This window comes from Polypterus senegalus, chromosome 6, assembly GCF_016835505.1.
Source record: "Polypterus senegalus isolate Bchr_013 chromosome 6, ASM1683550v1, whole genome shotgun sequence".
NCBI lineage: Eukaryota > Metazoa > Chordata > Cladistia > Polypteriformes > Polypteridae > Polypterus > Polypterus senegalus.
In genome coordinates, this window is record NC_053159.1 from 45,664,010 (window position 1) to 45,679,097 (window position 15,088).

Genomic DNA, 15,088 nt, shown 5'->3' on the forward strand with positions numbered 1-15,088 from the left:
CTACAGAATAACCATTCTTTTCATACAATATATTATGCCAGAACAAAGAGAATATTACACATAAAAGCAAGCAATATTTGTGTGTGTGCAATGATTTTTTTCCCTTGTTTTTCTGTGGCTTAATCATCTACTTTTTAAAATATGATTAGTTTCATAAAAGAGTAATTACTCAAAAAGTGATCTAAGCAACATAGAAATACATGAAATTAACACTGAAGTCAGTACTAAGAAACTACATACAGCTCTTGAACTTCTTGAACTTTTCTTCATGGATTTTTCCTTTTGAAGACCAACCTGTTTTCAAAGGGGAGGCAAAAAATATTGAGGTACACCAAACTAGACAGTACAGAAGTTTAGCAAACCATGGGTATGAATGAAAAGGGCACAGTTAGTAATAATAGTAAAAAGTTTGTAAATTCTTTTAATTTCCATGCTTTCTTGTTAGTTTCAAGTCTCCACCATATCTGAACCTTCTGAATTTTATTTTCCGCCCTGCACATTTAAACTACACAGCTGCATACTAAACAGTATGAACTAATAAAAAGCAGATATAAGTAGCACCAAGCGGGAAAAGTGATAAATTACAGTAATAACATGGAAAAATATTCTTCACATTTTTCTTAAGTTTAATTATTTTCAGTTGCTGAATATATTTTGAAGAAGATGATTCATGATTCATCTATGTTGATTATTAAATTAATCCTAGTATTGATGTGAAAAGTTTATATAAGTTGTATGAGGAGTTGTATAGTGTTTAGGAATGTTAACTGGTTGATGAAGTTAAAACATACAGTAATGTTGCAAGTGAGAATGTTATTATGCGGCAAGGGGTGGCACAATACACCTTGACATACAAGATTGGAGGATGGACACTAGAGGTCTTCCATCTTGACTGGTTTGAGTACCTGGCAACCTTCAATGTGAAGGGTATAGGTGAGGGGTAAAAAGGCAAAGCCATAAAATTGAGAAGAGAGGACTTTGACAGTTGAATTTTTTTTTTTTTTTTAATTTAGTATATTTATTATTTAGTCTTTTCATTTACTCCCCACCCTCAAATAATTTTTACTTTGTGAGGGGCAAACAGAAGAATTTTTTTTGTGGTTGTTGTATGTAGCATTTATTCATTTTTATTTAAACAGTTGTATTTATCCCCCTTATCTCCTTTTGTGGCTAGGAGAAATGGAGTAGGACTATTTTGTTTTTGTTGTACAGGGTGTCCCACTCGGGAGTACAACTTTAAAAATGCGAATTACTCTGCAACACGTGCATGTATCATCATGCAACAAGGTTCAAAATATTCCTTATTTAATGAAGAATTGATTCTGTGTCATAAAGAGGCAGGCACTATAGTGGGCGCCGCTACGGCGGCCGGATGTGGCAGCGGCCTGGCTGCACCAGCCAGGCGCAGATGGCCGGCTAGCCCCAGACACCAACCCTGCAGAGTGGCGAAAGCAAGCATGCAATACTTGTCCATATTTGACTAATTTGTGAAACAACTGGACGACTACGAACTTCAAGAAGGTTACTTCCAACAGGACAGGGCAACGTGCCATACCTCTTATGCCAGTATGGAAGAGATCCGATCGTTTTTTGGAGACAGGGTGATCTCGAAAGGTTTGTGGCCACCTCAATTGCCCGATTTAACTCCCCCAGATTTTTTTCTATGGGGATATTTAAAGGGCAAGGTTTATGCAAGCAAACCGAGGACCATCGAACAACTGAAAGCAAACATTGAGCGTGAAATTGTTGCCATTGACAGTGACATGTTGCAGAGGACATTCTCAAATACGGAGCGTCACGTTTCCTTGTGCGCGGACGTTGGGGGAGAACATTTTCAGCACCTTTTGTAATGTGGACTTGTTTTCCACTAAATACAGGTATGTTCAGTTCTTACAGCTCGCCTTTACGTTCACGCGTTCGCGAGTAATTCGCATTGTTAAAGTTGTACACTGAGTTGGACACCCTGTATTATTGTCTCCCGTTATTGTTTTTTTTTGTTCTCCTTTGCGTGAGTTTATTTGACTGAATTTGAATTAGTGATGCCCTATTGATTTGTTGTTTTTACACCTTATTCTGTTTTGTGGGAGCTTCTGTAAATAAAGAACACTTTTTTTTTTTCATCATTTATATTTTGATATCTGTGTCTTCCAACACTCTTACCATCAATCTGGTCAGTTAATGAACTAAAACAGCCCAAAGTGTAACATGGTGCCAACTTCTACTACAAAGGGTACCACAAATGGTGGCAGCGGTGGGATGAGCCAGAGATAGTGAGGGACTAAGACTGGAGAAGAAACAGTAAGTGGGATTGGTGCCTGACTGTTTTACGAATCCGTGCATCCAAGCCTGAAGAGGCCTTTTTGAATTTTTAACTTTAAATGGACTATATATTTATTACTAATTGTATTTTCTTTTAAAGGTGTTATTCTTTTAATATTCCATTTTTAGAACGAGGGCTGGGGTTTTGTTTTAGTGTTTTTATTATGTGAATTTTTAGTGCAGTGATAGGTCCATGCCACAAACCTTGGCCATCAGATCGATTGGGGTGCTTTCAAATCAGTCAGTCAATTGCTTCACTCCTAACTTGGAGCAGAGGGAGGGCAACACCTGTACCCAATTGGTTCTATAAAGGGAGTATTTAGACAAACATATATATATATAAATCTAGAAATCTTCAGTCAACCTTGATAAAGGCCATATGGTTTATTTAAATATGAACAGTTATTTACTATTAAGTTAAACTCTGGACTACAAGGTGAAAAATAGTGAAAAATATAGCTTTTCTTTTTTTATTTAACCAAATATTAAATATACTATATGCTGCTGCTCAAAAACATTTAAAATCTAAGCAAAGAAAATTTGATTGCCCTATGTCTGACCTTAAATCAATGGTCAAAACTGCCATTTGCACTTTTAATATACACAATAGACAATTGTTACTTAATATAAAACTTTTTCACTACCAGAAGCATTATCCTTTTGAAAAATAAACAAAAAGTAAGTAAGGTGAGGTGTAATGTTCTATTAAGATCCATATATTTGTAATGCTCAAAATAATTTATGAGTCATCCTGTGAATAATGCTGACTGAATGCTAACAGTTAATTATGCCTGTGTGAATCAAACTCAAGAAGGGGAATAATAAAAATACAATGACCTCGAAAGCATTAATAGTTTGTTTAAGTGACATTACAGCTTAGAAGATTTAAACATACCCAATAGTAAATATGCATTATATTCAGCTTTTGCAAAGTCATCTGATTTTGATGCATAATGTTTCTCAGTTAATAAACATGATGTATACCCAATGTTTGCCATTTTGCAATTCCACCAAAATAACAGAATAAGAATTTTACATATTGCACTTTTCAAATTACACTATAATTTCATAGGGAAAAAAATCCACCAATATTATACCCCAGAACATGTTCCCTTAAATTGCATATTCTTAAATGACAAGTGAAAGTATCCAAAAGCATAATTTGAAGCATCAGTTGCAGAAAGCATCAAATATTAGAAGCTTCCTTTATGCCAACACTTTAGGAATTATGTGATGGCTTCTAACACCTTACATTAGAACAACCTCATACCCTGTTATAAGGCTTTGGCTAAATAGAGGAACACATTTAGTAACAGGCCAAGACAATTGTATTGCTCCAAGAAGCGCTATGTAAGGTCGCTTCTACTTTCAGTCACCAAGCTGTATAATGAATCACCCCTCAGCCGAGATGGTATTTTCTGTTTGCTTAATGGTATGGTACTGAACTGGTCTAGCAGACACCTTAATAGACAATAATGCAATTATGCTATGTTGAATATATTGTGCCAGTAACTGACATCTTGTACTGTGAAACTGAGTTATATGTAAGTGTAATTCTTTTGACTTAATATCTTATTTATAGACTGGTGGTGACTTTTTGTCTGCTGCTATAATTTAGTAAATTTACTTGGTTTAAATACAGTTTCAATCTATTTAAGTGTAATTCTTTTGACTTAATATTTTATTTATAGACTGGTGGTGACTTTTTGTCTGCTGCTATAATTTAGTAAATTTACTTGGTTTAAATACAGTTTCAATCTATTCATATGAATAATGTAACAAAGTTCAAAAATGTTATTGTACTCTGCATACATGATAACAGTTTTGCTACTACTGTAATTAAACTGCTTGTTCACTACCAGAATCACAAGGCTATATAGGTTAATTGTATCTCACTTGCCATAATATTATAGATGAACATAAGCAATTACTTGAATAAATATACTTTTAAACAAAACTCTAGCAAATGCTTTCTTTGCTAACACTCCTTATATATAATCATTACTATTCCATTACTATGCTAAAAACAAAATTCTCTGAATTATATTTTAAACAAGCCTGTTAAAAGCAAAAATTTCTTATATCCTTTAAAACCAAAGTGAAATGCACGGTATACAAATATTTGGATCTATTGCCATGTTTAAAGCAGTATGTTTTTGCTTAGACTTTCAAATTTTGCAATAAGATGTAATCAGTACCTTCTCTGACAGCCCCAAAATATATTACTGTTGTAACATGACTTTTTTAGAAACTGTTGTTCCCAGCCAGAGCAAAATTATAGACTAGAGAGCATGTAAGACAGCCACATAAAGGATGGGTGGCCTTATATGCGTTCCACTTCAGTAACACAACCAAAATTATCAACTAACAGTGTTCCATTTTAAAAGTTCTTTGTTGAGTTCAGTTTAACTATATATGCAAGAAAAGAATCAAATTATCAAAAAAGACAAAGATCTCCAACTATTAGCCTTAATCCTTTTTCTTCCTACTTCACTGGGTGTGACTTTTAGAATAATTACTATGGCATTGTAAACACTATGGGCATGGAACACCTTTGGATCAATAAGAAATCTGTCTAGAAAAAGATAAAAAGTATGGTCATTTTCAACAAATTGCTCAAAACACAAAAAGGGAAGGAAATACTAAAGAGAGAAGTATAATACAGCAACAACAAGAAACAAATCAAAACTCTACAGCTATTTTGTATCTATTTATGTAAGTCTTGTCCTTCTGTATAAAACAAAATAAAATGTTATCCTTTTTAATACTGAAAGATTAGTAATGTTCCAAAATAAATGGACACTGACTAAAGAGCATTTTCATAAGGTCACAAGTCCATATTTCTCTTAAAGACAGCAAACTTCAAACATTATGGAAATCTAAAAGAAGGCAAAGATGTGCTTATTATTAAAAATAACCAAGACTACAAGCTTGGTAACTGAAAATGACTATTTACAACATAAAAACAAAACCACAACCTCCCATTATGGAAATTACAAAGATAGCATTGTTACTACAGATATGGGGAGGTCATACAAATTGATGAATGTTTTGAAGATTTCTACTTTTTCTCATTGTATTTTGTGTGCATTGTTTTCTGTGATCTTCAAAGTTTGTTTGGAAATTGAGGTATCCCCATTTTCACTTTAAAAGGAGGCCCAAAGACTTTTTGAAATTGCAACACCCCAACTTGTTGACATTCTACAGTCATGGCCAAAGGTTTTGAGAATGACACAAGTATTGGTTTTCACAAAGTGTGCTGCTTCAGTGTTTTTAGATCTTTATGTCAGATATTTCTATGGTATACTGAAGTACTGTATAATTACAAGCATTTCATAAGTTTCAAATTGATAGTTGCATTAAGTTTATGCAAAGAGTCGATATTTTCAGTGTTGGCCCTTCTTTTTCAAGACCTCTGCAATTCGCCCTGGCATGCTGTTAATCAACCTCTGGGCCAAATCCTGATTGATGGCAGCCCATTCTTGCATAATCAATGCTTGGAGTTTGTCAGAATTAGTGGGTTTTCATTTGTCCACCCTCCTCTTGAGGATTGACCACAAGATCTCAATCGGATTAAGGTCTGGAGAGGTTCCTGGCCATGGTCCCAAAATTTTGATGTTTTGTTCACTGAACCTAGGGCTGGGCGATATATCAAAAATTTATCGTTACCGAAATTTATGACTCTCATCGACGTCATTTTGCCCATGTCGGTAAATTCGGTATTTTAAAAAAAAAAGAAAAGGCATGTGCAGGTTGGCGATGTTCATGTCCCTTTAAGACGCTGTGCTACGTTACAGACTTGACGGGGTGGAGTCACATGACTCTACTACCTGTAACAAGACGAGACACGGGTGAACAAATGGAGGACGATTTAAATGTTGAAGCAGCAGCGACGAAGGTAGAGCTGGTGGAGGAGGAAGAGGAGACGCTTGTTAACAAAAAAAATGCATCATCAATCGTTTGGCAACATTTTGGATTCAACAAGGATGATATTGATCAAAAAATTGTTAAATGTAAACTCTGCAAAAAGACTGTTGCGTCAAGTCAAGGTAACACAACCAACCTCTTCCACCACCTGCAGCACAACCATGTGATTCAATTCGAAGACATAAAAAAAGCTCAAAGCGAGAAGAGATTAGGAGGACCAGCAAAAACGTCTTCCTCCACCAGGCAGCGGTCAATAACCGAAGCATTTGCTAGTACTCAACTATATGAGCGAACTTCAAAAAGATGGCAAGAAATCACAAATGCTATAGGCTACCACATAGCAAAAGACATGGCTCCTATTGCTACAGTGGAACGCAACGGGTTCAGACACTTCATGAAAATAATTGACAAGAGATACGAACTCCCATCACGAAAATATTTTTCAAAACTATCATTCCCAGCATGTACAGCACAGAGAGGAAAAAGGTTGCTGCTGAATTGAGATACGTTAAGCACGTTGCAGCCACATCCGATCTCTGGTCCAGCCGCACAATGGAGCCGTATATTAGTCTCACAGTTCATTACATCGACAACAAATGGGAGCTGCGTACCAGAGTGCTCGAGACGGCCTATTTTCCATCTGATCACACGGGGGAGATGGTTGGACAGGGGTTGAGAGCGATGCTGTCTGCATGGGACATCAGTGAAGAGGACCTTGTTGCTATAACAACTGACAATGGCCCAAATATTGTGAAAGCTGTCAAGCTCAATAAATGGACACGGGTGCAATGTTTTGGGCACAGGCTGCACCTGGCAGTCGGTAAGTGTGTACATCTTAATATATTTGGGTGGTGACATCTGGTGTGTTTTAAAGTGACTTTAATTCTGTGTGTCATATTCAAAATTGAAAGTATTAATGTTTGAATAATGTTTATATAGGCATAAAAATACTTAAGACTGCTGAGCAGCAGTGTATCCAGAAAGTTTTTACAGAAGACTTATTGTGAGCCAGTGTTGATCATGTTGTGCTGTGAAATGTAGCAAAATACATGATTTTTAAAATGTTTTATTACTGTGCCAACCCTTTTTAATTTTGTAAATATGGTCTGAGAGGTCTTATTTAATTCTTACTTTATTTTGCTTGCTTTATTTGAGAATTAGACCATGAATTGGGGTGATGTTGGGTGTGAAGATTTGGATAGATATGCTACCTCAAGGCCTTAGCAGAGATAGGCCTTTGTCCATGATGGCATTACATTTGCACAATCATTGTTTACTTTGTGAATAGCCAATGTGAAACATATTTATTATTAAACTATTTTGTTTACAAGGGATACACATTTTTTAGAGAGCATGGTTACATATTGTATCCTACACTTTTTATTTTGTTCAGTTAATAAATCTTAACCACTAAAAGTACTTACTACTATTGTCTTCATTTATTTTCAGTGACATTTTACAGTCCTTTAAAGTGGTAATAATATAATTGCAATGAATAGGTCTAGGGGGAATAATATTATCAAAATAACTGGAGGAACTATGCTGCCTGCCACAGCCCCATCAAATGAAAAAAAAAAAAAAAGTTTGTTTTTTTGGCACTTGGGGTGGTTATCGTCCATTTATCGTTATCGAGGTTAACTGCTCAATTTATCGTGATATTGATTTTAGGCCATATCGCCCATGTTTACCTGAACCGTTTAGTTATTACTTTTGCCTTATGGCATCATGCTGAAAAAGGCATTGTTTGTCACCAAACTATTCTTGGATGGTTGGGAGAAATTGCTCTCGGAGAATGTTTTGGTAACATTCTTTATTCATGGCCGTGTTCTTATGCAATATTGTGAGTGAGCCCACTCCCTTGAGTGAGAAGCAAACCCCACAAATGAATGGTCTCAGGATGCTTTACTGTTGACATGACACAGGACTGATGGTAGCGCTCATGTTTTCTTCTCCGGACAATCTTTTATCTGGATGCCCCAAATAATCAGAAAGTGGATTCATCAGAGAAAATGACTTTACCCTAGTCATCAGCAGTCCAATCCCTGTACCTTTTGCAAAATATCAGTCTATCCTTGATGTTTTACTTGGAGAGAAGTGGCTTGTCTGTTGCCCTTCCTGACGCCTGTCCATCCTCTAAAAGTCTTTGCCTTACTGTGCATGCAGATGCACTCACACCTGCCTGCTGCCATTCCTGAACAAGCTCTGAACTGGTGGTACCCCGATCTCGAGCCATGAGTAAAGAATGGTACCAAAACATCCTCCGATAGCAACTTTTCCCAACCATCCAAGAACAGTTTGGTGACGAACAATGCCTTTTCCAGCATGATGGAGCACCGTGCCATAAGCCAAAAGTAATAACTAAGTGGCTCGGGCAACAAAACATCGAAATTTTGGGTCCATGGCCAGGAAACTCCCCAGACCTTAATCCCATTGAGATCTTGTGGTCAATCCTCAAGAGGAGGGTGGACAAACAAAGACCCACTAATTCTGATTAAACTCCAAGCAATGATTATGCAAGAATGGGCTGCCATCAGTCAGGATTTGACCCAGAGGTTGACTGACCACATGCCAAGGCGAACTGCAGAGGTCTTAAAAAAGAAGGGCCAACACTGCAAATATTGACTCTTTGCATAAACTTAATGTAATTGTCAATAAAAACCTTTGAAACTTATGAAATACTTGTAATTATACTTCAGTATGTGCGTCTCGGGAACTGCAGGTCTGACACTGTGGTCAGCAACACAGGAGTGCCGCAAGGGACTGTACTTTCTCTGGTCCTGTTCAGCCTATATACATCGGACTTCCAATACAACTCAGAGTCCTGCCACGTTCAAACGTTTTCTGACGACACTGCTATCTTGGGCTGCATCAGGAGTGGGCAGGAGGAGGAGGAGTATAGGAACCTAATCAAGGACTTTGTTAAATGGTGCGACTCAAACCACCTACAACTGAACACCAGCAAAGCCAAGGAGCTGGTGGTGGATTTTAGGAGGACCAGGCCCCTCATGGACCCCGTGATCATCAGAGGTGACCGTGTGTAGAGGGTGCAGACCTATAAATACCTGGGAGTACAGCTGAATGATAAATTAGACTGGACTGCCAATACAGATGCTCTGTGCAAGAGAGGACAGAGCCAACTATACTTCCTTAGAAGGCTGGCGTGTTTCAACACCTGCAGTAAGATGCTGCAGATGTTCTATCAGACGGTTGTGGGCTGGTCTTCTACACGGTGTTGTGCTGAGGAGGCAGCATAAAGAAGAGGGATATCTCACGCCTGGACAAACTGGTGAGGAAGGCAGGCTCTATTGTAGGCATGGAGCTGGACAGTTTGACATCCGTGGCAGAGCGACGGGCGCTGAGCAGGCTCCTGTCAATAATGGAGACTCCAATTCATCCACTAAACAGTATCATCTCCAGACAGAGGAGCAGCTTCAGCGACAGACTGCTGTCCTTGTCCTGCTCCACTGACAGATTGAGGAGATCGTTCCTCCGCCACACTATGCGACTCTTCAATTCCATCCATTGGGTAAACGTTAACATTATACAAAGCTATTGTCTGTTATACCTGCTTTTTTATTACTCTTTAATTTAATTTTTTTTTTTTTTATCAGTATGCTGCTGCTGGAGTATGTGAATTTCCCTTTGGGATTAATAAAGTATATCTATCTAGAAACATCTGACAATAAAAACACTGAAGCAGCAACTTTGTGAAAACTAATACTTGTGTCATTCTCAAAACTTTTGGCCACAACTGTTTTTTGTTCTTTTCTTAAACGACTTTCAACAATTAATTTTGTTTGTTTTCTTGCATGCTCTTTGATCCTGTGTTGTTCCTGTTTAATAAGTCTTTTTTTTATCAGTTATAGAACATTTTTGTTGTTCTTCAGGTGATAAGTTAATTTAGGCAGGTCCTCATGTCTGTCGACTTAGGAAACGGTAATTAATAATGATAAGTACACTGTTTAACTACAGTTGTCTGCTGAGTATTAGGCTTTGCAAAATATTTGACAACATATGTGGAGTTGATGCCAAAACCTTGATTATCAAGGGGAACGCTTTGCTCATTTAACAGCAATTATTTCTTTTCTTATAATAATGCAGGTTTCTAACAGCTTGAACTAATCTTTCTGCTTTAAAATGGAACAGGAAGGGAGACATGAGTCTATGAACCTCTTTGGTGTACATGTGTGTACAGGTACAGTATACACATAGCTATAGATTTCCTTTCTCCTCAAAACTAAACAGCTGAAAAAAATCACGTTATATGGCTGAAGGATGGATATGATGAAAACTTAAAACAAATGGTAGAACCAATCCTTATAATTAAATAACCTATAAAATACACGTGTTTTCCTAAAACCTTCGTAAATATAAAATTAGAACGTGCAAAAAAAAAAAAAACAAATAACAGAACATACAACTTCTGATAATTTATTTTTAATAAAAATTACTATTTGAATGTACACCCAAATTCAAATGGGTAAGAAAACACACTTTTGGAGATTTGAGATAGCAAGGAGGTAGTTAGGTATTAGATATTAAGCCACACATATTAAAGCAAATCCAAACAGGTATCAGAGTTTTCTCTCACCCCTCCATAAGCACCAGCACTGTCCAAGTCTGACTGTTAAACAAGAAAATATAAAGTTAAGATCCAGCAGTATTCTCAATGTTCAGCTGACCTTCCTTCAAAAATGAATAGCTCACTTACAGTATTTTGCAAACATATACCTACTTACATTACAAAATGAATTCTTAGATTTTCATTAGGTTGAACTGGTAAATAATATTTTAATCACTGGCTTAGTTGAAGATGCGTCCTCTATGCCTGTTAAACATGGGTATAGAGTAAATATTTGGAGCACTACTGATTATAAGCTTGCTAAAAGTGTATGCCTGGAGTTATCATATGTTAAAAAATACTGCTGCACTTTACACAGTGGAGTGTATGAGGCGTACCATTTTTTTCATTATTTGCAAGTATATTATGTTTCACAAGAATGTTTTAGACCAGCGTTTCTTAAACTGACTTATGTGTAACCCTAGGGTTCTAATAAAACTTTCAGGAGTTCTATGAGTGACAATGCCTTATATCTTGAATATGATACAATACTGATTACATCTCTTGCTGCACTGATCTGAACTCACCCAAACCCGGAAAGCAGAGGTTCTCCTGTCTGTTCCATTAGTTGCTAAGTGTCTCTGCTGTTTGATACATGCGGTGTTGCATTCATCATTGTGTATCTACAATCAGGTTTGTAAAGATTTGGAAAAGGACATAATTTTCATAATGTTGGCTCTGTACACCACCACAATGGATTTGAAACAAAGCAGTCAAGATGTGATTGAAGTATAGACTTTCAGCTTAAATTCTTATGTGAATGCTGATTTTTGGCCGTCACTACAACAAAGACAATGTAACAAAATAGGCTAAATATGACACCTGCTGTACATTAAGGTTATCTTTAACAACCTTACACCAAATACTGATGATTCGTGTCATAGAATGCAAGCGCATCCTTCACATTTACATTATGTCTTCATACCTAAATATATACTGCATATTAGTTTATTTACAAATACTTTAATTAAAATATTTTTCACATAACTGAATTACTTAGTAATTTCAGTCAGTCAGTCATTGTCCAACCCGATATATCCTAACTACAGGGTCTGCTGGAGCCAATCCCAGCCAACACAGGGCGTAAGGCAGGAACAAACCCCAGGCAGGGGGCCACCCGTGACCCTGTAGTTAGGATATAGCGGGTTGGATAATGGATGGATGGATGGTTTACTGCTAAAAAGTATTATTGTAGAAAAGTTTAATTTAAATAAAAAACATTCCCAATCACAAAATGTTCACATCTGTACATGCAAAAGGAATCCATGTCACCATGGATTATAAGCAGTTGAAGACTAAAATGTTGGAGTTAAATGTCAGGTGATGTCTTTGTGTGTGGACCTATATGTGAATAGAGTGTAGTCAGTACGTAAAGAAAAAACTGCATCATTTGAAGAGAAGTGAACACCTGCTGTCAAAACTATTTGAGTAATATAGCTTTAACAAGTGTTAAAACATGGTTCATACTTTCATTGAAAATACAGTCTCATAGGTAACACTCAAGACACAATTTTCTCAGAAATTGATGGGCAGCTCATAGGGTTCATTCTTCACTGACTGAAGAATCAGTGTACCCCTAAGTATGTATGAGCTTGTGCAGAGCTGGAAATGTGCAGTTATAATCTGTAACATAAAAGTTATGGCATCTAACATTACCAACAATCATGCAGAAATGGTTATAAAGTTAAAAATTATTTTTTAAGTGTAATAACACTGACTCGTGCTGATGTGTGTGTGTCTATATCCCTATACATCATGGGATAAATAAATATTCATAGAAACATGTAATGGCTTCAAGCGTTTTAAAAGTCTCTTTTCTTGTGTTAACAATTTAGGTTAGGTCTATAATACTGTAAAAGTCAGAAGCAAGGAAAGGCTGCCCTGGTTGCTTCAAACTGCAATGTAAGCATGGGTCTGCAAAACAGTTTTTTTTAATTTTTTGTTAACACATTACTGTCATTAGAATTTATATAAACATGGGGGAAAATTTAAGTAACTATAAATGTTTCAGGATGTGATATAATCCTAAAAAATCACAGAATTAACCTAACAAAAATGTTTAGTGAATAAGACTAACTACCACAAGTTGCTAGAGTGTAATGGAAGCAGTATCAAGACGAATAAAATTTAAAGCATCACAAAAAACAAATATATTTAAATGGAACTTATAAACTCAAATTAAACCTTTAAAACTGTAATGATTATGATGTACAGAATGTCCTCTTTTACTGAGGGCTCCAAAGACTGCTGAGCCAAGACAGGATTTAATGTTTTGCATTTGGGCTCTGAAACATAAGCTTTAAAATTCAAAAAAGCAAATTTAATCACCAAAAAGGTAATCAAATGAAAGAAGCAATACAAAATAAATGTTGTTAAAAACAAAAATGACCAACTTTATTTAGGATATGACATAAATATACAATTCATTATTATTGACCATATAGAAACAAAGCAGCAAACACAATGAAATAAAAGAAAAATGTTCATGGACTTATTATTTTATCCTTTCAACTCTGTATTCTTCTCTGAACTCTGTTATTGGCTCCGGAAAATTAAACTATCCTAGCAGTTTAGCGTAGGAAGCATCCCAGAGCAGGGCACTAGCCCATCAAAACCCCATTCTCAGTCAAATGGGGTAAATATAAACGCCAACCATCCTGCAAGTCTTTATGATGAAACCTGAACAATCACTGGACAAATATGAAAATCCTACACAGAAAGTGATGTGTGATATGAACCAAGAACACTGTAAGTCATGTTTCACTTTAATTTTAAAATAAGCAAAAATATCTCCTAAAGCTCATCTTTGGTAATAAACCAGGACTTTCATTTCCCTAGAAGTAGTCATTAAGTGAGTTATTAATTTACATCAAGTTCTGGATGTGTTACTGTGTCTCCTCCTAAAAGTGCCATGACCATTAGACTTCTAATCAGATGCATTCTCTCTCTGTAGTACCAATCCATTGGTTAATCTCATAGTCTTTCACTAATGAGCAAAATTATGTGGTATGGTACCTAAATACCTTCACTTAAACTCACAGAAACACAACTGCTCTTTGTTAGATTTTAAGGTGTCAATTCTTACAGTGACCAAGTCACCTAGGATTATAAGCAGTTGAAGACTAAAATTCGGTTAGATCAAGAAGATCAATGATAGACACTCTTGGCTAAGCTCATATAATCTTTAAACAGATCTGACTTAATATCAGGAGGAGGGAAAAACTCTTCCTCTACAAATTCTGCAACTTAATAGCACACAATAGTAGCTTCTCCATGCCCATAAAACACATGTAAATAGGAGTGGTAAATATCACAAACACCAACAAATCCTTGTAGGACCACAGCTTTCTGTAATTATTTGACTCATGAATTATGTTTTGACTACAAGCAAAAGTTTCAATTCCAGCACCCCAGATATGTCCAAAGATAATGATCAGATTTACAAACTTTTTGAGACTTTAAGAAATTAGGTTTTCCTGTTAAAAAACTGATAGTCTAAGATAAAAAAGCTGCTACAGACTGAAGTGAACGCTGAAATTCTCTGATACTTTTTAGTCAAATGTGCAAGCAATATAACAAAACAAAAACATTTAGGAAGACTGGTGAAATTCAGCTTTAACATACAAAAAGTGACACATTCAAGTAATAATTCAGTTCCGAAACCTTCAAACTGATCTGATATGGGTCATGTAGATTTACAGGGCAGATAAAGAACATGACCTGCATTAAAAACATTCTCATACACAATAAATACAATTCAGAGTTGCAGGGGGCTGAAGCATTCCTTGGTAGCAATAGGCACAATGATGGGGTGCTGGTCCATTGCAGGACTCAATCACAGTAACACCCAAAACTTTGGAGGATATGTAATGAAAATCAAATTGCCTGTAGAAAAATCCATGCAGACACAGAAAGAACATGCAAATGACCAACAGACATTTAGCAGGATTAATATTTAAACCCAGGACACTGGATTTGTGACACAGCAGTACTATCCACCTTGCTACCACACTAATAACTAATACACTACTGGTCAAATGGTTTAGAACAATTTTTCTTCAAAGTTAATTGGTTGAAATGCAATGAATGACCTAAAATGGTGAAAAGGTAAGCAGTAAACTGACAGAGGATTAACTTTAAAGTTTAGATTAGTAAAACTGAAAAAAGGAAATATCAGAATATTACAAATGGGCCTTCTTCAGTGATAAGGCCAAGAAAACT

General features: G+C 36.2%; 1 protein-coding gene across 23 annotated transcripts in view; it reads right to left on the reverse strand.

Annotated features, from left to right (window-relative positions):
• Positions 1-15,088, reverse strand: part of LOC120531004 (leucine-rich repeat flightless-interacting protein 2-like) — a 273,630-nt gene that overhangs the window by 102,227 nt on the left and 156,315 nt on the right. For 13 of the 23 annotated variants that reach the window (XM_039755924.1, XM_039755918.1, XM_039755910.1 and 10 more), the window contains 2 exons: positions 10,838-10,870; positions 241-294 (listed from right to left, as the gene is read on the reverse strand). The exons of 9 other annotated variants lie outside the window; for them this stretch is intronic. In XM_039755924.1, the coding sequence (XP_039611858.1) occupies positions 241-294; positions 10,838-10,870 (87 nt within the window). The remainder of the gene's footprint in view (positions 1-240; positions 295-10,837; positions 10,871-15,088) is intronic. One more of the 23 variants, XM_039755908.1, reaches the window with a different exon arrangement.